At 40.5% G+C, this 26,685-nt stretch overlaps 1 protein-coding gene across 1 annotated transcript in view; it reads left to right on the forward strand.

Annotated features, from left to right (window-relative positions):
- Positions 1-26,685, forward strand: part of glra1 (glycine receptor, alpha 1) — a 118,348-nt gene that overhangs the window by 79,327 nt on the left and 12,336 nt on the right. The window contains exons 6-8 of the mRNA XM_063000607.1: positions 74-211; positions 10,607-10,821; positions 14,211-14,357. Coding sequence (XP_062856677.1) covers positions 74-211; positions 10,607-10,821; positions 14,211-14,357 — 500 coding nt within the window. The remainder of the gene's footprint in view (positions 1-73; positions 212-10,606; positions 10,822-14,210; positions 14,358-26,685) is intronic.

Raw genomic sequence — 26,685 nt, forward strand, 5'->3', positions numbered from 1 at the left:
GCGTTTGTAATATAGCTGTCTATTAATTATTTAATGTGACTGTGGACTAATTATTTGCCTTCTTCTTTCCCAGTCGGCTACACGATGAATGATCTGATATTTGAGTGGGATGAGAAAGGTGCCGTGCAGGTGGCTGATGGACTGACATTACCACAGTTTATCCTGAAGGAGGAGAAAGATCTTCGCTACTGCACCAAGCACTACAACACAGGTTAACACCTTCATACACATGTTGAGACTGAGAAATATTACACCTCAAGCTTTTTTTGCTACACTCTCTCTCTCTCTCTCTCTCTCTCTCTCACACACACACACACACACACAATCTTCTAAAGACATGCAGACTCTTCCCATATAATACTGGTTAGGCACATGCACATCATTCTTAAAAGTGAATTCTACAACTATTCTGTTTTCTTAGAAGGAAATAGGTTTTTTATAAAATGATTAGGGGTTTATTTTCAAACATGGTTAGGTCAGATATGACTTTATGCTATATGGTTTTGTCCTGCTAAAACAAACAAGGAAATATCTTAAAAATACGTTATGTACCTGGCAGCACACAGTCTGTGCCTAATAGCATTAGTAGCATCTTCATATACAGTGTATCACAAAAGTGAGTACACCCCTCACATTTCTGCAAATATTTTATTATATCTTTTCATGGGACAACACTATAGAAATAAAACTTGGATATAACTTAGAGTAGTCAGTGTACAACTTGTATAGCAGTGTAGATTTACTGTCTTCTGAAAATAACTCAACACACAGCCATTAATGTCTAAATGGCTGGCAACATAAGTGAGTACACCCCACAGTGAACATGTCCAAATTGTGCCCAAAGTGTCAATATTTTGTGTGACCACCATTATTATCCAGCACTGCCTTAACCCTCCTGGGCATGGAATTCACCAGAGCTGCACAGGTTGCTACTGGAATCCTGTTCCACTCCTCCATGATGACATCACGGAGCTGGTGGATGTTAGACACCTTGAACTCCTCCACCTTCCACTTGAGGATGCGCCACAGGTGCTCAATTGGGTTTAGTCCATCACCTTTACCTTCAGCTTCCTCAGCAAGGCAGGTGTCATCTTGGAGGTTGTGTTTGGGGTCGTTATCCTGTTGGAAAACTGCCATGAGGCCCAGTTTTCGAAGGGAGGGGATCATGCTCTGTTTCAGAATGTCACAGTACATGTTGGAATTCATGTTTCCCTCAATGAACTGCAGCTCCCCAGTGCCATTAACACTCATGCAGCCCAAGACCATGATGCTACCACCACCATGCTTGACTGTAGGCAAGATACAGTTGTCTTGGTACTTCTCACCAGGGCGCCGCCACACATGCTGGACACCATCTGAGGCAAACAAGTTTATCTTGGTCTCGTCAGACCACAGGGCATTCCAGTAATCCATGTTCTTGGACTGCTTGTCTTCAGCAAACTGTTTGCGGGCTTTCTTGTGCGTCAGCTTCCTTCTGGGATGACGACCATGCAGACCGAGTTGATGCAGTGTGCGGCGTATGGTCTGAGCACTGACAGGCTGACCTCCCACGTCTTCAACCTCTGCATGTGTCTATTTTTTAAAGCCAACCTCTGGATATGATGCCGAACATGTGGACTCAACTTCTTTGGTCGACCCTGGCGAAGCCTGTTCCGAGTGGAACCTGTCCTGGAAAACCGCTGTATGACCTTGGCCACCATGCTGTAGCTCAGTTTCAGGGTGTTAGCAATCTTCTTATAGCCCAGGCCATCTTTGTGGAGAGCAACAATTCTATTTCTCACATCCTCAGTTCTTTGCCATGAGGTGCCATGTTGAATATCCAGTGGCCAGTATGAGAGAATTGTACCCAAAACACCAAATTTAACAGCCCTGCTCCCCATTTACACCTGGGACCTTGACACATGACACCAGGGAGGGACAACGACACATTTGGGCACAATTTGGACATGTTCACTGTGGGGTGTACTCACTTATGTTGCCAGCTATTTAGACATTAATGGCTGTGTGTTGAGTTATTTTCAGAAGACAGTAAATCTACACTGCTATACAAGTTGTACACTGACTACTCTAAGTTATATCCAAGTTTCATGTCTATAGTGTTGTCCCATGAAAAGATATAATTAAATATTTGCAGAAATGTGAGGGGTGTACTCACTTTTGTGATACACTGTATGTGCAAGTCAATCATGTCATTGGTACTAACGGACCCACAAACCATGAATGATGCTGACTTTTAAACTGTACATTAGTAGTAGTCTGGAGAACACAATATATATTTAAATAAATAAAAAAGTACACAGGGATATTCTGCTAGCAAACCAGTGCTGGGATTTTAAACTCTAAATTCTGTGTTCAAATCTCAGCTTTGTTACCGCCCAACTAGACGTCCCATAGCAGGCACAATTGGCAGTGCCTGTAGAAGACAAAATTGGCCACTAAGTCTGCTGGGTGGACTGTGTAAAGACCCCGGTTAGTAGCCCAAGCCACCTATACAAAAGTAGAGGAATTTTTTTTTTTTATTTATTAGACGCTTTTATCCAAAGCAACTTACAGTATACAGTGTAAGCAATTGAGGGTTAAGGGCCTTGCTCAAGGGCCCAACAGTGGCAACCTGGCAGTGGTGGTACTTGAACCAGTGACCTTTTGATTACTAGTCCAGCACCTTAACCACTAGGCTACAACTGCCCTTGTCTCACACTGGAGATCAGTGTGTCACTCTCCATGTGTGAGACTGGCCTCATGCATGAATCCACCTAAGTATGGGTGAATAAGAGGGGGTCAGTGGACTGCGCACATGAAGGAGAGAGCATGTGTCAGGCAAATATATCCTCCTAGGACGTGATTGGAAGACTTATTGGCTATGTTAATATGGGAGAAAAAGGGAGAAAATACATGAATAAAATAAAAAATATATATATATTTAAAATGTGGACTCATCAGACCACATCACATTTCCTCCTTAAGTCTAGAGAATGTTCAATTCATATGCAACTGTGACCGCATCAGTTGTTTTAGATATATCTGTAGTCTGAATTTGCCATGTCTTAATTGATTTGGAATGTGTTGCAGGTATTAAATTAGGAATTAGCACATATTTACATAATACAGCTATAGGTAAACATTAAATATCTCTTACTTGTGATGTTTACAATTGAATCCCTGTAAAAAGAAAATCCATAAATCACTGCTCAGTCTTCATTTGCATTTTATCCTTTGTCCCAACTATATTGAAATTGTGTTTGTGTATACGCTAAAAACAGATAGGGGCTGCAGCAGAGGTTTCACAGCCACACTCTGTTTCTCCTTCATGCTCTTTAAGCTCGGATAAAAAAACATCTGTCTGGTCATTTCATCCAGTCAGGATTTGTTACCCTTCAAATAAAATGGGAAAAAGACCTGAAGGCCAATCTCCCCTGGATCTAAAATAGAACAGACCGAAAGAGAAGACACACACCGTGCATACGGCTCCCCCCCTCTGCGTCCACATAATCGGTTGCGAGTTTTCCAAACTCAGTTTCCAAACTCAGTTTGTACATAGACAAACTATCGGGAGCATATTGCTTTACTGGCTTGTTCTGTTGAGGCGCAGCACAGACTACAAAGAGATGATCACATGTGTAGAGAAGCACACTTTTCCATCGATTATGGAATCCCCAAAGGGACAAAATGCACTCAATATGTAAACACATCAAACATTGTCAGCAAACTACACCACAGAAAAGTCTGTTATACTAACTTAATTACCGTATAATTGCTAGAATCTGCTCATATTGGATATTGTATACACTGCGTGAATGAAAAACGTTAAATCACTAAACACAAACCTTAAATCTCGCCACTAATCAGCAAGTTTAAGCCCTCTATCTGCAACCTCGTAAAGACTAAACCCAATATGTAGAATACCAAAAAAAAATAAAGAAACAAATAAAAGAAACAAAAGAAACTTTACAGGAGAAAAATTACAGGCCAAAGTCAAGAGGCAAAAGAAAGACGTGTGCACTCCGTGAAGTATGGGTATCACACTCCACATGCTTGCCCAGCAAAGAAAAAGCCCACAGGGATATAAGCATACACTGTGCCTTGGGAAAATCAAAAAGTCAAGTGGCCATGCACTTGCCCCACAGGGGCATCGATGATAAGCTCCCCCAGAGAAACGCATGACCATGAAGGAAAGTAGAAAAGTCAGATAAAAAAAAAAAAATGAGTTATCATAACACCAGCTACTCAGTCCACCAGTGCATGATAACACACATTGTCAAGAAAAAGACATGAAAGAAAGAGGAACTTAGAACAAGTCGGGGCGGCAACTAAAAAGGAGTAAAACAGTCACTCTTTTACTGATGCACCCTATATCCAGTGTGGTTCCATCTGAGTGGCCCCAGGTCTGAGTGGCCTGTTACACTATTCATTCAAATGCATCATAAACTTATATATTGCAATAATTTGTGTTAAAACAACTGGCCAAGACCACCATGTGTGGTTAGTATTAAAGCCTGCAACTATGGTGCCCATTTTTCTTTGGCTACCACATATAAAAGGGTAGAAAATACACTATCAGAGTGATTAAAAATTTAAGAAGCTGTGTGGAACACCTCTGGGCAGAGCCACACCATTATATGAGGGTAGAAAGTTGAAAAAGCTGTGAGCTCAGGGACTGTGGGGTGGAACTGTACATCTTCTTTGAGAAAAAAAAATCTGGAAGTAGTGTGTGGAAAAGTGCTTTTTCCCACCTTTACTTAGCCAACAAAGCCCATGGTTAAAACTTGATGAGCTAAATCAGGCTTGTTCAATTGGGTCTGGAGTCACCCCTGTTTTAGGAGCTATGCATTTGACACAGAGCTGACATCTTGAACTCGTAGGTTCGAATTTCAGCTCTGCTACCGGCTGGTTGGTTTGTCCATTGTGTTTGGATGTCAATCACAACCTCTGCTGGCTGGTCGATGGCGCTTGCAGCGAGGCGAGGGATAATGGAGATGAGTGTGTGACTCATATGAACTCGTCTCATGCAGGTGAAATGATGTAGTTGGATGCTGTACACGTGTCAGAGGGGGCGTGTGTTAGTCATGGTCAGGAGAAGAGGTCAGCAGCAGTAGAGAGGAAGTGAAATGCAATCGGGTAATTGGATACGACTAGATTGGGAGAAAAATTGGGGGGAAAAGAGTGCATTTGACAGAGAAAGTTCTAGAACCTGTAAGAGGAGTGCTATGTTATGTCCACTATATAGCATATAATAACACAATGTAAATGAAGCCACCATTCATACATTCATTCATTCGTTGTCTGTTTTACCATCACAATATCCGTTTTAGGGTCACAGTAGGTCCAATTCACTGGGTGAAAGGTAGAAAACACTCTAGACAGGTTGCCAGTTCATTCCAGGGCAACACTCTCACACACATTTACACACACTTTCCTACCTAGGGCAATTTAGGTAACAGGCTAACATGGGGAGGGCATGCAACTCCACACAGAAAGGACTTGGACTGCTTTATTTGGGAATTAAATACGGGACCTTCTTGCTACGAGGTGAGTGCTACCCACCAAGCCACCTTTCTGGGAAGCCAACAGGCATATAATTAGGCATAGAAGTATAATTTGGCATATTTTGACACTGTTTAAATGATACAGTGTACAGTTAGGAATGTGTGTTAGTGAATGGGTCTCATTCACTGAGCATCGTCTTCAGCATGATTTAACAAATCAGAGTAAATTCAGATTAGAAGAAGATCAGACTCATTTTCTCTTTGTACTATGCTGGCTGGCTTTGTGTATGTGTTCGCTGAGCAGATTGCTGCAATATGCTGTCTCTGCGTCGGCCCTCGTCACTTCTCCACTTAAGCGTGGCGGTGAAACACCAGTGAGAAGCCCAAGGCTTCCCCCTCCCTTCTACCTCATCGACTGCTTCACTTCGTGTCTCATTCCTCTAGTTTTATTGCCCTGGTCAAGGGCAAGCGTTCTCCTAGCCCAGTATCGCCATATCCTAAGCCTGAAAGCACTAATCAGGTCCTGATTTTACATCAGCCACTAATGCTCATGTGTCGCTTCTCTCTTATTTATTAGCTGCAGTCTGGTTTTATTTGCCAAGACCAGGCTTTGTCTCTGGCATCAGTATAGTTCATCCTTCTTCTGTCCGGGTCCTCATTTATCTTAAGTCTCTGTGGAGAAGCTAGACCGGTGATAAACAGTATGGAAAAACAAGTATTTGACCAATTCAGTATTTGTTTTTTAATATACAGAACACCCAGTGCATATACCCACTTCAGTTTATACCCACAATGCCTTTTAAATTTGTATTAATTAATATGAAATTAAACAAAAACTTTATAAGCATAAGCAAGTATAATCAACACAAATAATTAAATAATTAGTTTCTTTGTTGCAGAGCTGCTGGCTATTTCAACTTAAAAATGTCTATGAAAAAAAAAAATTTTGGATTTATTTTAATTCATTAAAAGTTTTAAATATTTTTTTAATATTAAAAAAAATATTATTGTTATTATTAATATATATTATATTGATATTATATAACAACATATATTATTATTATTAATTATTATTATTTTTAATATTATTATTGTTTTTAATTATTTATTATTTTAATTATTTGTTCCCAATTTAGCATAGCCAGTCTTTCGCTGCTGAGGACCTCGATCTGGTTTGAGGAGGGTATTTTTGCTTAGCACATGCCCCCTCCGAGGTGTGTGCAGTTTTCCAACCCCTTCCTATTCGCCCATACTTTGGTGGATTTGTGCACAAAGAGTCACGCACTGATCTACGCATTCCTCTACTTCTGTACAGGCATCTTGGGCTGTTAGCCAGGGTCCTTACACAGCGTTGAAGACCCCACTTTCTTTTTAGTCTTTTCTCACTCATTAGACTAGTGGCCAATTTTGTCTGCTGCAGGTGCTGCCAATTGTGCCTGCTAGAGGGTGTCCAGATCTGAGAGATCTCGGAGAGTTTAGAATCCCACTGCTGGTTTGCTAGCGGAATATCCTGTTGCACCTCCTAGGCACCTTAAGAAATGTAATTTAATATTAAATTTTCCTCTGCCCTATGGCGATCTCTGGTGGCTGCACGACACCCTCTCTGGCTGAGGAGGGCTGCAGGCTAGAACCCGCCTCGTCCGAATCCACTGGCCACATTTACACCAGCAGTGATGAATCTCACAGAGAGTCTTCACCTGATTGAACTTTCACCCAGTTTGTCACTAACCTTTTTAAAGTGCCTCCAATAAGACAAATAGTTTGATATGATGCGGTAAAAGCAACTCAGGCAGTACAAACAACGCTTAATGTGAACAAAATTTAACGTGACAATTGCATATTGGTGTCATGGTGCATTTTGATGATGTTTTACTGCACCGCTCAAGCCAAGCGTTGAGCAAAGCGGCGTTTTGAGCAGAGACTCACAGTTTTGTCACTTCTTATGTGTTTGTTTGTTTATTAGGATTTTAACGTCATGTTTCACACTTTTGGAACGGTAGTTACTCAATACACAAGGTTAATCGGTCACAAGGTTATATCGAACACAGTCATGGACAATTTAGTATCTCTAGTTTATTTCACTTGCATGTCTTTGGACTGTGGGAGTAAACCGGAGCATCCGGAGTAAACCCATGCAGACACGGGGAGAACATGCAAACTCCACACAGAAAGGACCCGGCCCACCCCACCTGGGGATCGAACCCAGGACCTTCTTGCTGTGAGGCGACAGTGCTACCCACTGAGTCACCGTGGTGCCTGCTTCTTATGTAAATGTGCCTTTACTGTGTATGAAGGACCATGCCACTCTAGATCAGACTGAGATCTTGCTTGATCTTGCAGAAGCAAGAGGGCTAAACCTCTTCGGCCTTTGCTCCCTTAGACACAGTCTTGTGTCTGTTGAGCGCAGGCCAGGCTGGTGGCATTGCAAGTCTGTAGTCTTTGGTAGGATATGGTATTTTACTGCTGGGCCACTTAAACGCCACCAACGATCATTTAAATTTCTAGAAAAACTTGACTGAGCAAGATTCTTCTGTGTTTACATACACTGTCTGTGTCATGTCTGACAGCATTAAGACTGTTACAGCTAATTCCTTCAATTTTCACACACCACAGCACTCCTTCTGCTCAACATAGAACTGATTTATACTAATTTCTGTTCTGCTTGTAGATTGCATGCTGCATGTCAAGTAGGAATAGCATACAGCACTTTTGCTACACTTGTTTGGAAAGGTGGCAGTGAAATATGGGAACATGTTGCGTCTAAAACATAATCTCCCTGACATCTTTACGCAGCTTCCACCATCCTGCTTGTCTCGGAGTCAGCCAGCACACAGGAAATTAATGTTTCAGAATGTTTCAGAAATACCATGTATGGAGGAATATGGTGAAAAATATTACCAACTCAGTTACAAAATTCATAACTCAAGGTGTGATAGCTTACAGAGTCAGCGTTTGAATAATTTGGCAGACAATCCCCCTGGGAGGATATGTTTATGCAACAAGGCAATTCCTGAGCTCTACAATACAATGTCTGGAGTTAATGTAGCGTAACTACTGTGTGGATTAATTCTTTTTATGGATAACTTTCTAAAAAACAGAATAAACGAAATAAATTACATTTGCCTCGTGGAATGATATTAATTTAGAGCAGCATGGTGGCTTAGCCGATAAAGCGGATGCTGTATATGGGTCCGGTTTCCTCCAATCAACTAAAGACATGCAGAAAATCTACCCTTGGTGGGAGTGAGTATATGTGGGAGCACTCTGTCCAGAGTTTCTTGGTGAACTGAACCCACTACAACCATTACAAAGATGATATGATTATTAAAATGAAGAAAGTACTAGAACCTGTAAACAGAGCGCCTGAAGTTAGAACCAGCACACTATTAAAATGAAGAAAGTTCTAGAACCTGTAAACAGAGCACCTGAAGTTAGAACCAGCACACTATTAAAATGAAGAAAGTTCTAGAACCTGTAAACAGAGCACCTGGAGTTAGAACCAGCACACTATTGAAATGAAGAAAGTACTAGAACCTGTGAACAGAGCACCTGAAGTTAGAACCAGCACACTATTAAAATGAAGAAAGTTCTAGAACCTGTAAACAGAGCACCTGAAGTTAGAACCAGCACACTATTAAAATGAAGAAAGTTCTAGAACCTGTAAACAGAGCACCTGGAGTTAGAACCAGCACACTATTGAAATGAAGAAAGTACTAGAACCTGTAAACAGAGCACCTGAAGTTAGAACCAGCACACTATTAAAATGAAGAAAGTTCTAGAACCTGTAAACAGAGCACCTGAAGTTACAACCAGCACTATTAAAATGAAGAAAGTTCTAGAACCTGTAAACAGAGTGCCTGAAGTTACAACCAGCACACTATTAAAATGAAGAAAGTTCTAGAACCTGTAAACAGAGCACCTGGAGTTAGAACCAGCACACTATTGAAATGAAGAAAGTTCTACGTAGAATCTGTAAACAGAGTGCCTGAAGTTACAACCAGCACACTATTAAAATGAAGAAAGTTCTAGAACCTGTAAACAGAGCACCTGGAGTTAGAACCAGCACACTATTGAAATGAAGAAAGTTCTAGAACCTGTAAACAGAGCACCTGGAGTTAGAACCAGCACACTATTGAAATGAAGAAAGTACTAGAACCTGTAAACAGAGCACCTGAAGTTAGAACCAGCACACTATTAAAATGAAGAAAGTTCTAGAACCTGTAAACAGAGCACCTGAAGTTAGAACCAGCACACTATTAAAATGAAGAAAGTTCTAGAATCTGTAAACAGAGTGCCTGAAGTTACAACCAGCACACTATTAAAATGAAGAAAGTTCTAGAACCTGTAAACAGAGCACCTGGAGTTAGAACCAGCACACTATTGAAATGAAGAAAGTTCTACGTAGAATCTGTAAACAGAGCACCTGGAGTTAGAACCAGCACACTATTAAAATGAAGAAAGTTCTAGAACCTGTAAACAGAGCACCTGGAGTTAGAACCAGCACACTATTGAAATGAAGAAAGTTCTACGTAGAATCTGTAAACAGAGTGCCTGAAGTTACAACCAGCACACTATTAAAATAAGGAAAGTTCTAGAACCTGTAAACAGAGCACCTGGAGTTAGAACCAGCACACTATTGAAATGAAGAAAGTTCTAGAACCTGTAAACAGAGCACCTGAAGTTAGAACCAGCACACTATTAAAATGAAGAAAGTACTAGAACCTGTAAACAGAGCACCTGAAGTTAGAACCAGCACACTATTAAAATGAAGAAAGTACTATAACCTGAAAACAGAGTGCCTGAAATGAGGATGGGGGGTCCCTGCTGAATCTGGAAACAAGGAGGTGGTTTTAATGTTATGGCTGATCAGTGCATATAAATATGTAAAACTTTAAAAGTCATACATTAAATTAAAACAATAAATAGCTTTATGTTCACTGTACAAATACAGTTTAAATTAGCTTGATAAAAAATGTGGTTTATACAATTAAATAGTTTTGCTTCAGATATTTTCAGTGGGCATAAAATGACCATTGAGGGGAAAAAATATTCACAGCACGTCAGGTAGTATGTAGTGTATAATTACAATCATTTTCAGCATATTTGTCTGGTTCATGTTTCAGGAAAGTTCACCTGCATCGAGGCTCGATTCCATCTGGAGAGACAGATGGGCTACTACCTGATTCAGATGTACATCCCCAGTCTGCTGATCGTCATTCTGTCCTGGGTTTCCTTCTGGATCAACATGGATGCAGCTCCTGCTCGTGTGGGGCTGGGCATCACCACTGTGCTCACCATGACTACCCAGAGCTCCGGTTCCAGAGCCTCTCTGCCAAAGGTCAGTCAAGTAGAATTCAATTATACATTTAAAGCCATAATTTTTTCTGTGGTGAGAGAACACTGTCTTTTTACATAAAGACATAAAGTACAAAAGCATTTCAGTAAACTAAAATAATGTACAAAACATGACAACCAAGCAAGCTAAAAAATATATAAAAAATAAAATATGTAGCAGGTAGAAATTAAATTGCTCACTTATAGGCGTATGGACTCCAAAATTCAATTGTTTTTGTCTCTAGCTGTGATCTGTTTGTGAATATTTTTTCTCCTTGTCTCATTTCCTTCGGGAGCAGTAAAGTATCTATCTTACTATTTAATATTTAATCTCTAATTAATTTTTAATTTTTACTTTATACTTGATACTTGAAACTGCACCTCTCTACACAGTTATTCATTCAATACCTTCTTCATTTATAACTGCACTGTAGAGACTTGTACGACTTAAGTGTGTCCGTATATATGTCTTTATTGCGATGTTGTCTGTCTGTCTGCCTATCTAGCTATCTACATACCAACCTGTCTTTCTGTCTACCTACCGACATACCTACCTACCTATACCATTGTTGTATAATGCTTCTAGGGCTTTAATTTCCTTCTGTCTGTCTGTCTGTCTGTCCTATCTATCTATCTATCTATCTATCTATCTATCTATCTATCTATCTATCTATCTATCTATCTATCTATCTATCTATCTATCTATCTATCTATCTATCTATCTATCTATCTATCTATCACCTCCTTGTTACTGATATGTACTGTTAGATGTGTAGCTAGTTATCCATGAGCTCAGTCTGCCATGCAAGCAATAAGCTGCTTTTTCTTTGTTCATATGATCAGCAACAAACTTTATTAAGCCATAACATGGCAATTCTGAACATCTTTGTTGCATAGCAACCTGTATAACTACAGTAGTGTAACCCCCCTCCACGTTTGCAGATATTACAGTCTCCACTCTGCTGTGAAGGCATTTAACAAGTTTGTGGAGTTAGTCGAGAGAGCATTTGTGAGGTCAGACTCTAAGGTTGGATAGTGAGGCCTGACTTAAAAATGATGTGTCAATTTATTCCAAAGGTGTAGCAGTTCAGGACACTTGAGTTCCTTTATACCAGTCTCATCAAACCATGTCATTATGGTGTTTGCTTTGTGCACAGGGACACAGTTAAGCTGAACAGGAATGGACCTTTTGTAAAAAGAGCATTTAATTTATTTTATACAATTAATTTTATACACCTGTTGGCAATGGGTGTGGCTAAAACACCTAAAACCTATAATAAGGGGTTTTAACATACTTTTGCCCATTTGTGATATGTGCTCTAGTGTAGTGTGCTAATAATAAATCAGTTGACTGTTTTTCCCAAGAATAAAAAGGTTGCAGCCTTAAAGGTACAGTGGTCTCTGCGGTCCCTTTAAGTTTATAACACTTCTAAAGATACACTACATTCAAAAAAGACATACCCCCCAGGGACCTCACAGTGACCAGTGATACTTTACTGGGTTGCTTTATTCGACAGTGTTGTATTGTGATTCAGCCCACAAAAGAACAATAGTATACAAGTGCACACAACCCGCCAGGTTAAAAGTGGATATAAAGACCCGTATTTCGAAGAATGCTTTCTGTCAGTCCTTCAGCTTGGATGTGCAAAATAAAATGCAGTTTAACACGGTTTGTTTTAAAGCCTGCATCCATTGTACAAGTGGGTCATTCTGTAAAACAGAGATATGTGTCAACACACTCATCCACCTGGAATTGCTGCATTGTCAGTGGTCATGGATAAAACCCTTTTGTTCTGCTCTATTCTTGCCACCACTGTCTGTGTCTTGCAAATCCACTGAATGAATTTTTACACACTTGCTCTTTGCTAATCTGGAAAGTTATTACAGGGGGAAAAAAACTTATTACAGACAGCGAATAGAGGCAAGAATCTAAACTAAGTTCCCAAGATCCCAGACTGCTACACAGGACTCTACCAGCTGTGCCATTGTGTTGCCTACCAATAAGTTAAGCACATAATAATAATAATAGTAATAATAATAATAATAAAATCTAAGAACTATTACTTGACTATAAATTAAGTAAATAAAGGCATGCAGATAGATAAATACCTTATTCATGACAAACCAGAATAGGGACATTTAGTACAATATAATAAAAAAAAAAAAAGAATATGTGATTTATTAATTCCCTTGAATCTACAGTATATTTATGAGACAAACGTAGAAAGAAAAGATTTCCAATATTTTCACTGATCAATGTCTTTGTATTTTGTACACACATTACAATACAGAGAAACTGCAGTCCATGTAGGACAAGGTCATAAACCACTGCTGAATCTGGCCAACATTTGAACTCTCAGATGGCAATGCAAGAGCAACCGTCATGCTACTGTCATGCTTCTATAATAAATATAGCCACAAGGGCTCAAATTCTTGTTTTCATAGCATTTTACAAAATGTCTCAACTTTTTGGATATGCGGTTTGCATTTTTAGTACTTAATTGCAAAGCTAGTTTTGGTCACTGTAATTGCAACTATAAAACATCTACTGTAGGAAATATAGTGTTTTGCAGCATTTGGCAACCCATCTTTAATTCCCCAAGGTTGCAAGCTAGCCCCATATCATGATGCTCCCACATCCCTACTGCTCTGAGAATATCATATATTTGGAATCATATGTACAACCCTATTTTCTCCAGACGTGACAAGCTGACGAGCCAAATCGTTCTGTTCTGTTCTGTTCGTTTTGTTTTGGTTTCTGTCTTATTTTAAATAAACATTTCCATCAGTGTTTTGATTTGTCTAAATGCTCAAGGGCGAACTATAAATGTGCATTTCTGTGAGTCCTTTTCAGTAGATGCTGACAAGCCATAAATTTGCAAACGTATTATATAGAAACATGGGGGAAATGGAAATAAAACAAAACGTCTTAAATTTTTCTCTTTTTTTTTGGTTGAGCTAGGGATATAATCCTCGGTTGACCCCCAGTCAATGGTTATTCAATTCTGCATATACAGTACATGAAGTCTGAAGCAGTGGACGATAATTACACCCCAAGTGACCAGCGTATGAAGAATAGGGAGCGATCATAAGTTAAAATGTTAAAATTGCTATATTTTATTCAGAACACTTTGATCCCACACGTCAGCGTGCACAGAAACAGAAAATTGCTTTCGTCTCCTTTCTGCCTCAGCCACACAGGACTTCCTGATTAAGATGGGCATATTGTACTGCACAGTTTACAACTGAAACTTTCTGAAGCCCTCAGGTAAAGAACAAGTGACTCAGCAGTGAATTGTGGGTAAGGAGATGACAGGGACAAGCTAATCAGGGACGTGTTCATCATGCTGTAGCTTATTACTAACATTGGCAGTGTGTGTGTGTCTGCTGCAGGTCTCTTATGTTAAGGCCATTGATATCTGGATGGCTGTGTGTCTGCTGTTCGTCTTCTCGGCTCTGCTGGAGTACGCTGCCGTTAACTTCATCGCTCGCCAACACAAAGAGCTCTTGCGCTTCCAGAGGAGGAGACGACACCTGAAGGTAAACCCAACACACAACACACACACGCACACATTACTGACCTGTTGGATGATCCAACCATGATCCAGTCATCCAATTGGAGATCCAACATCCAATCAGCCAATCAATATTTTTAGCTTTTTGGTAAAGACAAACAGGTTTTTAATTTTAAATCTTAACTTCAGGTTCAAGTGGCTATATTGTCACTTCAGCTATATATGAGGGTTCAGCACTTTTTTTAAACTCTATTGATTAAGAATTTTAAAAACAAATGACATTTTTCCCAGCGTACCAACTTTTTAATGCCATCAGCAAAAACTGGTTTTGGTTGAGCGTGTAGCCACTGATACACCACTGCGTTCACATCATCATCACATGAAAATCTTCTTCCCCTTAAAGCTTCTTTGAGCATCCAAAAGGTGGAAATCAGATGGCACTCAGACACGACCAATTACTACTCCTCCCACCCTCACCGTTTCCAACCAAAATATAACAGTGCAGAAACTTTTGAAGATCACTCGTACAAGTACTTATTAAAACAAACAAAAAACCATTCCTCCAGGACCAGGGTGCAACACAGAACACAAGTTCAAAACAACACAATACACACAATGCAGATAAAAACAGTACAATAAATACGAGGACCTACAATAAATACCAGAGACATTTCTAATCTAAGAAATTGAGGGGGTCAGGACCAAAGACAAGTGAAGCATTGGCCACTACATGATACTTAGTAAATGATAAATAAATAAAACATATTCTGATATACAACTAGCAGTGGTTCTCAATTGTACCAGGTACTGTATCTCCTGGTACTTAATGAAGTCCCTAAAGACATGTATCTAAACAAAGTAGGTTTTAAAAGCTTAAAGGTTTTATAATATATCTTTGAATATATTTATTGTGACCATATTCATCTGTTTATGCCAAAGCGTTGTTATTTTTTCAAACCTTAATGTAAACTGTGAATTGCAATTAATGCAATTAATATTAAAAACTGTTATTTGTTGCTTAATTAAATTTTAAATACAGACCTACACATTTACTTTTGTAAGATTAGCTCTTAAAACCCAGTCCCAGTCAAAGGTTCAGTAGCATCTAGTGGACTCCACATTACTAGCTTATATTAGTAGTTAGATAAAAAAAAGCACACACACATACACACAAAGCTAAGTTGTGTAGTAGCATTAGCTTGATTCAATTGTCGCCCTTTACCGCCCTTTGCATTTTTATCACTCTATGTATTTACTGTAGTTGGTATTTACTTCATAAATTATTTTAATACAAATACTATGAATATAATTAAGGCGGCATTTAGCTACAACTCGTAGCTGTAGCAGTATATACATTCCCACACACACACACACACACACACACACACACACACATTATCGGGAGCATAATACATTGCTGGCTTGTTCTTTTGGGGCACAGCACAGAGATAATCACATGTGTAGAGAAGCACACTTTGCCATTGATTAATCCACAAAGGGACAAAATGCACTCAGTACGTAAACACATACATCAAACACTGTCAGCACACTACACCACAGAAAAATCTGTTACACTAACGTAATTACCATATGATTGCTAGGACCGCCTCATGTAGCATACACTTTGCAAAAATGTTAAATTGCTAAACACAAAACTTAAATTTAGAATTTTACAGCAAATTACATATTTCATGGGAAACGGCTCATTTCACAGTCCTTGACGCGATTTTCACGGCAGTGAATCAGTTAGGGCTCAAAAGAAAGAAGTGGAGAGTTCTGGAATGGCCAAGTCAAAGCCCGGATCTTAATTCTATTGAGATGCTGTGGGGTGATTTGAAATGGGCTGTGCATGCAAGAAACCCCTCAAACCTCACACAGGTAAAGAAATTCTGCATGGAGGAGTGGGAAAAACTTTCTCCCAGTCGAGGTCAGAGACATAGGGTGTCCTAACTTTTTCCTCACACTAAATTTAAATTTTTGGTTATTACATTTTACAACTTGATTTTAAAAGTATTTGTTTAGTTATATGAGCTCCATCTCTCAGTACTGCTCAAATGAAGCTCAAATGTTCATATGTTAAAATATGTTCAAAAAGACAAAGGTTCTCATGCGGTGTCCTAACTTTTTCACATGGCTGTAAATATATATATACAGTGTATCACAAAAGTGAGTACACCCCTCACATTTCTGCAGATATTTAAGTATATCTTTTCATGGGACAACACTGACAAAATGACACTTTGACACAATGAAAAGTAGTCTGTGTGCAGCTTATATAACAGTGTAAATTTATTCTTCCCTCAAAATAACTCAATATACAGCCATTAATGTCTAAACCACCGGCAACAAAAGTGAGTACACCCCTAAGAGACTACACCCCTAAATGTCCAAATTGAGCACTGCTTGTCATTTTCCTTCCAAAATGTCATGTGATTTGTTAGTGTTACTAGGTCTCAGGTGTGCATAGGGAGCAGGTGTGTTCAATTTAGTAGTACAGCTCTCACACTCTCTCATACTGGTCACTGAAAGTTCCAACATGGCACCTCATGGCAAAGAACTCTCTGCGGATCTTAAAAGACGAATTGTTGCGCTACATGAAGATGGCCAAGGCTACAAGAAGATTGCCAACACCCTGAAACTGAGCTGCAGCACAGTGGCCAAGATCATCCAGCGTTTTAAAAGAGCAGGGTCCACTCAGAACAGACCTCGCGTTGGTCGTCCAAAGAAGCTGAGTGCACGTGCTCAGCGTCACATCCAACTGCTGTCTTTGAAAGATAGGCGCAGGAGTGCTGTCAGCATTGCTGCAGAGATTGAAAAGGTGGGGGGTCAGCCTGTCAGTGCTCAGACCATACGCCGCACACTACATCAAATTGGTCTGCATGGCTGTCACCCCAGAAGGAAGCCTCTTCTGAAGTTTCTACACAAGAAAGCCCACAAACAGTTTGCTGAAGACATGTCAACAAAGGACATGGATTACTGGAACCATGTCCTATGGTCTGATGAGACCAAGATTAATTTGTTTGGTTCAGATGGTCTCAAGCATGTGTGGCGGCAATCAGGTGAGGAGTACAAAGATAAGTGTGTCATGCCTACAGTCAAGCATGGTGGTGGGAATGCCATGGTCTGGGGCTGCATGAGTGCAGCAGGTGTTGGGGAGTTACATTTCATTGAGGGACACATGAACTCCAATATGTACTGTGAAATACTGAGCAGAGCATGATCCCCTCCCTCCGGAAACTGGGTCGCAGGGCAGTGTTCCAGCATGATAATGACCCCAAACACACCTCTAAGACGACCACTGCTTTATTGAAGAGGCTGAGGGTAAAGGTGATGGACTGGCCAAGCATGTCTCCAGACCTAAACCCAATAGAACATCTTTGGGGCATCCTCAAGCGGAAGGTGGAGGAGCGCAAAGTCTCGAATTTCCGCCAGCTCCGTGATGTCATCATGGAGGAGTGGAAAAGCATTCCAGTGGCAACCTGTGAAGCTCTGGTAAACTCCATGCCCAGGAGAGTCAATGCAGTTCTGGGAAATAATGGTGGCCACACAAAATATTGACACTTCAGGAACTTTCACTAAGGGGTGTACTCACTTTTGTTGCCGGTGGTTTAGACATTAATGGCTGTATATTGAGTTATTTTGAGGGAAGAATAAATTTACACTGTTATATAAGCTGCACACAGACTACTTTTCATTGTGTCAAAGTGTCATTTTGTCAGTGTTGTCCCATGAAAAGATATACTTAAATATCTGCAGAAATGTGAGGGGTGTACTCACTTTTGTGATACACTGTATATACATATATACTGACTGTTACTCTGTCTTGTTCAACTACGGCTTTGAATAAAGCAATAAGCCACGAGAGACTGTGCGTTACTGCGATTTTATCACGGGGAATGTTGTTTTGGCATGACGCGAAGCGGAGTGCCTAAAACGTCTTTCCCCGTGATAAAATCATAGCAGTAACGCACGGTCTCGAGTGGCTTATTGCTTTTATAAAACGGCGGTCAACATAAAATATAATAAAATACAACAATGTTCAATTTATAAATGTTTTTATTTACAAAAACACTTACAAAAAGCATTCTTCCGCGACCCCAGGTAGTTTGTTAACAGTGTTGCTAGGCAACATGAGGGCGAACATAACATTCACTTTTTCTTTTCAGTGGTGTATTAATATGGAATGATGTGAGGTGGTCATAGGTGTGCGTTTATCGGGGATTTTACAACGGCTTCAAACGCCGGCTTCAAACGGCTTTATAATTTCCCTTTTGTTTGCTTGCTTGATTGTTGGTTCACTGGCTTTGGGCCTGGGTTCATTTTTCACCTCCAGTCATGCCTGCTAACTCTGCACATAACCAAACGTACTCCAATTCCTATTATCCATTTATTCTCACGTCAGTAATAGCAGTCTGTTGCAGGGAAACGTGGGTTTTCTGTTGGCACATAGTAGTTGTATTCACTGCTCTAAATTATCCTGGGATAAGCGAGTTAGTGAACGTGTGAGTGTGTGTGGCACCCTGCCCAGGTGTATTCTCACCTTGTCGGTGGCACGGTGGTGTAGCTGATAGAGTAGTTGCTGCACAGCAAATAAGCAGCAAAACAAATGGGGTTTGATCCTTGTCTCTGCCCATTGTCTGAATAGAGTTTTGTGTTCTCTCTGTGTCCTTGTGGGTTTTCTCTGGGTAATCTGTTTTCCGTCCTTCCACCTCCCTAAAACGTGCAGCAAGATGAACAGGCTGCTCTGAAGTGCCCCTAGGAGTGAGTAAGTGAATAAGTGAGTGAAATTGGGAGTGTGTGGTGCATTGTGATGGATTGCCACCTTGTACATGGTGTATTTTCGTCCTACTCAGTGTTTCCAGGTGACACCAGACTTACTGCCACTCTGACTAGAATTTAGCAGCTAGTAATATGTTTTAAATGAATATAAAAAGGTGTGTGTGTGAGCAGAAAAAACACTCCAGTATGTAAACTGTGTAGTTTAATATTAAGTATTGAAAATCATATAAAAATTTATCTGTTGTAGGGCAGTTATAGTGACATATAGTGATATACACTGGTCAGCCATATCATTAAAACCACCTCCTTGTTTCTACACTCACTGTCCATATTATCAGCTCCACTTACCATATACAGTGTATCACAAAAGTGAGTACACCCCTCACATTTCTGCAGATATTTAAGTATATCTTTTCATGGGACAACACTGACAAAATGACACTTTGACACAATGAAAAGTAGTCTGTGTGCAGCTTATATAACAGTGTAAATTTATTCTTCCCTCAAAATAACTCAATATACAGCCATTAATGTCTAAACCACCGGCAACAAAAGTGAGTACACCCCTTAGTGAAAGTTCCTGAAGTGTCAATATTTTGTGTGGCCACCATTATTTCCCAGAACTGCCTTAACTCTCCTGGGCATGGAGTTTACCAGAGCTTCACAGGTTGCCACTGGAATGCTTTTCCACTCCTCCATGACGACATCACGGAGCTGGCGGATATTCGAGACTTTGCGCTCCTCCACCTTCCGCTTGAGGATGCCCCAAAGATGTTCTATTGGGTTTAGGTCTGGAGACATGCTTGGCCAGTCCATCACCTTTACCCTCAGCCTCTTCAATAAAGCAGTGGTCGTCTTAGAGGTGTGTTTGGGGTCATTATCATGCTGGAACACTGCCCTGCGACCCAGTTTCCGGAGGGAGGGGATCATGCTCTGCTTCAGTATTTCACAGTACATATTGGAGTTCATGTGTCCCTCAATGGAATGTAACTCCCCAACACCTGCTGCACTCATGCAGCCCCAGACCATGGCATTCCCACCACCATGCTTGACTGTAGGCATGACACACTTATCTTTGTACTCCTCACCTGATTGCTGCCACACATGCTTGAGACCATCTGAACCAAACAAATTAATCTTGGTCTCATCAGACCATAGGACATGGTTCCAGTAATCCATGTCCTTTGTTGACATGTCTTCAGCAAACTGTTTGCGGACTTTCTTGTGTAGAGACTTCAGAAGAGGCTTCCTTCTGGGGTGACAGCCATGCAGACCAATTTGATGTAGTGTGCGGCGTATGGTCTGAGCACTGACAGGCTGACCCCCCACCTTTTCAATCTCTGCAGCAATGCTGACAGCACTCCTGCGCCTATCTTTCAAAGACAGCAGTTGGATGTGACGCTGAGCACGTGCACTCAGCTTCTTTGGACGACCAACGCGAGGTCTGTTCTGAGTGGACCCTGCTCTTTTAAAACGCTGGATGATCTTGGCCACTGTGCTGCAGCTCAGTTTCAGGGTGTTGGCAATGTTCTTGTAGCCTTGGCCATCTTCATGTAGCACAACAATTCGTCTTTTAAGATCCTCAGAGAGTTCTTTGCCATGAGGTGCCATGTTGGAACTTTCAGTGACCAGTATGAGAGAGTGTGAGAGCTGTACTACTAAATTGAACACACCTGCTCCCTATGCACACCTGAGACCTAGTAACACTAACAAATCACATGACATTTTGGAGGGAAAATGACAAGCAGTGCTCAATTTGGACATTTAGGGGTGTAGTCTCTTAGGGGTGTACTCACTTTTGTTGCCGGTGGTTTAGACATTAATGGCTGTATATTGAGTTATTTTGAGGGAAGAATAAATTTACACTGTTATATAAGCTGCACACAGACTACTTTTCATTGTGTCAAAGTGTCATTTTGTCAGTGTTGTCCCATGAAAAGATATACTTAAATATCTGCAGAAATGTGAGGGGTGTACTCACTTTTGTGATACACTGTAGAAGCACTTTGTAGTTCTACAATTACTGACTGTAGTCCATCTGTTTCTCTGCATACTTTTGTTTTAGTCTGCTTTCACCCTGTTCTTCAATGGTCAGGACCCCCACAGGACCACCACAGAGCAGGTATTATTTAGGTGGTGGATGATTCTCAGCATTCAGTGACAATGACATGGTGGTGGTGTGTTAGTGTGTGTTATGCTGGTATGAGTGGATCAGACACAGCAGCGCTGCTGGAGTTTTGAAATACCATGTCCACTCACTGTCCACTCTATTAGACACTCCTACCTAGTTGGTTCACCTTGTAGATGTAAAGTCTAAAAGATGTTATAGCTTAGTGGTTAAGAACTGCCAGGTTGTCACTGTTGGGACCTTAAGCAAAGCCTTTAACCCTCAATTGCTTAGACACTATGCTGTCACACTACTGTAAGTCGCTTTGGATAAAAGCATCTGCTAAATGCCATAAATGTAAATGTCTGTTACTGTAACTATCTGACTGCAGTGTGCATGTGAGCACTGGAAGTGAAGTACATTTATTCCCAAAGTATAACAAGCTCAAACAAAATCCTTCATCCTATTGTTGTAATCCTCAGCCCTTCTTCTGCACAATACAACAATGTCCTCCTTTCAACAATGTCCGCTCTCCAAGAAAATCCCCCACTGAGAAACTACACAGTGCACACTGATCTCATCCTCCATTATTCAACATTTTCACTGATAACAACAGGAAGGCTTCTGTTTGGTATGAACACTCTAGGTTTTGCTGTATACTAGAGGACGTATCCCTTTTTACTTTATGGATTTCTAGGTTATACCAGTGAAAATATGGACTCATGAAAGGACATCTTATGAAAATAATGTAGAATAGAATAAAATGCCTTTATACACCAATCAGCCATAACATTAAAACCACCTCCTTGTTTCTACACACATTGTCCATTTTATCAGCTCCACTTACCATATAGAAGCACTTTGTAGTTCTGTTTCTCTGCATGCTTTGTTAGCCCCCTTTAATGCTGTTCTTCAATGGTCAGGACTCTCCCAGGACCACTACAGAGTAGGTATTATTTGGGTGGTGGATCATTCTCAGTACTGTAGTAACACTGACATGGTGGTGGTGTGTTAGTGTGTGTTGTGCTGGTATGAGTGGATCAGACACAGCAGCGCTGATGGAGTTTTTAAACACCTCACTGTCACTGCTGAACTGAGAATAGTCCACCAACCAAAAATATATCCATCCAACAGCGCCCTGTGGGCAGCGTCCTGTGACCACTGATGAAGGTCTAGAAGATGACCAACTCAAACAGCAGCAACAGATGAGCGATCGTCTCTGAGTGTCTAATGGAGTGGACAGTGAGTGGACACAATATTTAAAAACTCCAGCTGCGCTTCTGTGTCTGATCCACTCATACCAGCACAACACACACTAACACACCACCACCATGTCAGTGTCACTGCAGTGCTGAGAATGATCCACCACCTAAATAATACCTGCTCTGTGGTGGTCCTGTGGGGGTCATGACCATTAAAGAACAGGGTGAAAGCAGGCTAAAAAGGTATAGAGAAACAGATGGACTACAGTCAGTAATTGTAGAACTACAAAGTGCTTCTATATGGTAAGTGGAGCTGATAAAATGGACAGTGAGTGTAGAAACAAGGAGGTGGTTTTAATGTTATGGCTGATCGGTGCATACACGTGTACAGTACAATGAAATGCTTTTTTTTTGTTCAGTTCTCTTGGAAGCTGGGGTCAGAGCCGAGAAGGTTAAGGGCCTTGCTCAAGGGCACAACAGTGCTGGAATTCAAACTCTCAACCTTTCCACTGATAGCCCAAAGCACTACTCACTAGCCTACAACTGTCCCTAAATCATAATGTAGTATTACCTACAAAAAACGACTAGAGACCTAATTAGCATGTTATTCAATACATACAATCAGATTTACAATTTAGGTTTTAAAAACATTTTACATTAAAATGAAATGTGGCATGGTGGCACTGTCGCCTTACAGCAAGAAGATCCAGGGATCGATCATTGGTTTCCTCCCACAGTCCAAAGACATGCAAGTGAGGTGAATTGGAGAAACAAAATTGTCCATGTGACATTGAACTTGTGAACTGATGAATCTCGTGTAATGAGTAGCAACCGTTTCTGTGATGAATGTAACCACAATGTGTAAAACATGACAGTAAAATCCTAATAAATAAATACATTCAAATGATTTTCTACTTGCTGTAAGCAGTTAACCTACAACCCCAAATCAGAAAAAGTTGGGACAGCATGGATAATGCAAATAATAAAAAACTCAGAGTTTCTTACATTTACTTTGACTTTTATTTGATTGCAGACAGGATGAACCTGAGATATGTCATGTTTTATCTGCTCAACTTCATTTCATTTATTAATAAACATCCATTCCTGCATTTCAGGCCTGCAACACATTCCAAAAAAAAAGTTGGGACTGTAAAGCATTTACCACTTTGTAATGTTGCCATTCCTTTTCACCACACTTAAAAGACGTTTTGGCACCCATGATACCAAGTGATTTAGTGTTTCAGCTTTTATTTTGTCCCATCCTTCCTGCAAACACGTCTTAAGATGTGCAACAGTACGGGGTCGTTGTTGTCGCATTTTCCGTTTCAAAATTCTCCACACATTCTCTACTGGGGACAGATCAGGACTGCAGGCAGGCCAGTCCAGTACCCATACCCTCTTCTTCCACAGCCATGCTGTAATTTGTAATGTGTGCAGCATGTGGTTTTGCATTGTCTTGTTGAAAAATACATGGACGTCCCTGGATAAGATGACGTCTTGAAGGCAGCACATGTTGCTCTAAGATCTCAGTGTACTTTTCTGCATTAATGCTGCCATTACAGAAGTGTAAATGTAAGGAACACTGCAATTTTATTTTATGTGCATTTTTCATACTGTCCCAACTTTTTCTGATTGGAGTTGTACATCCATACACTTAATTCAACTTAACCTTTATTTATACTGGCAATACATTAAAGAAAAGCTTTCATTTGCAATGCAGCCAGGTGTAACAAATAATGAGAAACAATGTGGTATTAATTGAATATACAAATAAAAAAAATAAGACAAAAAATATACAATTGTTTACATTTTAAATTTGACGAGGATTCTTTAAAAAGCTTTCACACTTTTTAACTCTATTTATTAAGAATTTCAAAAACAAATTACATCACTTTTTTACATAGTCACCTTTTGATGCATTTTTCCCAGCATCATACCAACGTTTTTAATGCCATCAGCAAAAAAATGTTTTTGGTTGAGAGCGTAGCCACTGATGCAGTGCTGCTTTTACATCATCATCACATGAAAATCTTCTTCCCCTTAAAGCTTCTTTGAGCGGTAAATCCGGACTATAAGCTCTTTCTCAGTCTCTCAGACACGACTAATTACTACTCCTCCCGTCCTCTCCGTTTCCAACGAAAACATAAAAGTGTGGAAACTTATCAAATATATGGGTAGTTAGCTTGAAACATTATCTTTCAGTGATTATAAAATACCAGGCAGGTACAGTGTATCACAAAAGTGAGTACACCCCTCACATTTCTGCAAATATTTTATTATATCTTTTCATGGGACAACACTATAGAAATAAAACTTGGATATAAGTTAGAGTAGTCAGTGTACAACTTGTATAGCAGTGTAGATTTACTGTCTTCTGAAAATAACTCAACACACAGCCATTAATGTCTAAATAGCTGGCAACATAAGTGAGTACACCCCACAGTGAACATGTCCAAATTGTGCCCAAAGTGTCAATATTTTGTGTGACCACCATTATTATCCAGCACTGCCTTAACCCTCCTGGGCATGGAATTCACCAGAGCTGCACAGGTTGCTACTGGAATCCTCTTCCACTCCTCCATGATGACATCACGGAGCTGGTGGATGTTAGACACCTTGAACTCCTCCACCTTCCACTTGAGGATGCGCCACAGGTGCTCAATTGGGTTTAGTCCATCACCTTTACCTTCAGCTTCCTCAGCAAGGCAGTTGTCATCTTGGAGGTTGTGTTTGGGGTCGTTATCCTGTTGGAAAACTGCCATGAGGCCCAGTTTTCGAAGGGAGGGGATCATGCTCTGTTTCAGAACGTCACAGTACATGTTGGAATTCATGTTTCCCTCAATGAACTGCAGCTCCCCAGTGCCAGCAACACTCATGCAGCCCAAGACCATGATGCTACCACCACCATGCTTGACTGTAGGCAAGATACAGTTGTCTTGGTACTTCTCACCAGGGCGCCGCCACACATGCTGGACACCATCTGAGCCAAACAAGTTTATCTTGGTCTCGTCAGACCACAGGGCATTCCAGTAATCCATGTTCTTGGACTGCTTGTCTTCAGCAAACTGTTTGCGGGCTTTCTTGTGCGTCAGCTTCCTTCTGCGGTGACGACCATGCAGACCGAGTTGATGCAGTGTGCGGCGTATGGTCTGAGCACTGACAGGCTGACCTCCCACGTCTTCAACCTCTGCAGCAATGCTGGCAGCACTCATGTGTCTATTTTTTAAAGCCAACCTCTGGATATGACGCCGAACACGTGGACTCAACTTCTTTGGTCGACCCTGGCGAAGCCTGTTCCGAGTGGAACCTGTCCTGGAAAACCGCTGTATGACCTTGGCCACCATGCTGTAGCTCAGTTTCAGGGTGTTAGCAATCTTCTTATAGCCCAGGCCATCTTTGTGGAGAGCAACAATTCTATTTCTCACATCCTCAGAGTGTTCTTTGCCATGAGGTGCCATGTTGAATATCCAGTGGCCAGTATGAGAGAATTGTACCCAAAACACCAAATTTAACAGCCCTGCTCCCCATTTACACCTGGGACCTTGACACATGACACCAGGGAGGGGCAACGACACATTTGGGCACAATTTGGACATGTTCACTGTGGGGTGTACTCACTTATGTTGCCAGCTATTTAGACATTAATGGCTGTGTGTTGAGTTATTTTCAGAAGACAGTAAATCTACACTGCTATACAAGCTGTACACTGACTACTCTAAGTTATATCCAAGTTTCATGTCTATAGTGTTGTCCCATGAAAAGATATAATGAAATATTTGCAGAAATGTGAGGGGTGTACTCACTTTTGTGATACACTGTATATACTACTGAAGTCACATAACAGTAGGCACAGTGATATAAGTGTATACCATATGGGCAAAGAAAATGACTATTTTAAATGCAGTAATCCATTCATTTCCATTTAAATTCAACTGCAGTAATCTAGCTAATCCAATTTAACTAATCTATCTCCACAATGACTGTGAGTAGAGTATCAGTCACGCTAAATACCAAGAGCCTTTAAATTGATTTTGTAATTAAATCTCCCCAAATGCTTGTGTACATCTTTCACTACATATAAAAGCACTTTGAGCTTTTTATGCTTTATATAAGATTCTACACACAACTGTGCCATCACACATATTCAATCTGACATCTGTGATACAACTAAGATTTTAAATAAATCATAATGTGAGTGATTTTCATTACATGGGATTTGTATTGATTTGGCCGGGGGCTTTAATTTTTTAACCAGACAATTACAT

Source organism: Trichomycterus rosablanca, chromosome 8 (assembly GCF_030014385.1).
Source record: "Trichomycterus rosablanca isolate fTriRos1 chromosome 8, fTriRos1.hap1, whole genome shotgun sequence".
In the NCBI taxonomy this organism is placed as follows: Eukaryota; Metazoa; Chordata; class Actinopteri; order Siluriformes; family Trichomycteridae; genus Trichomycterus; species Trichomycterus rosablanca.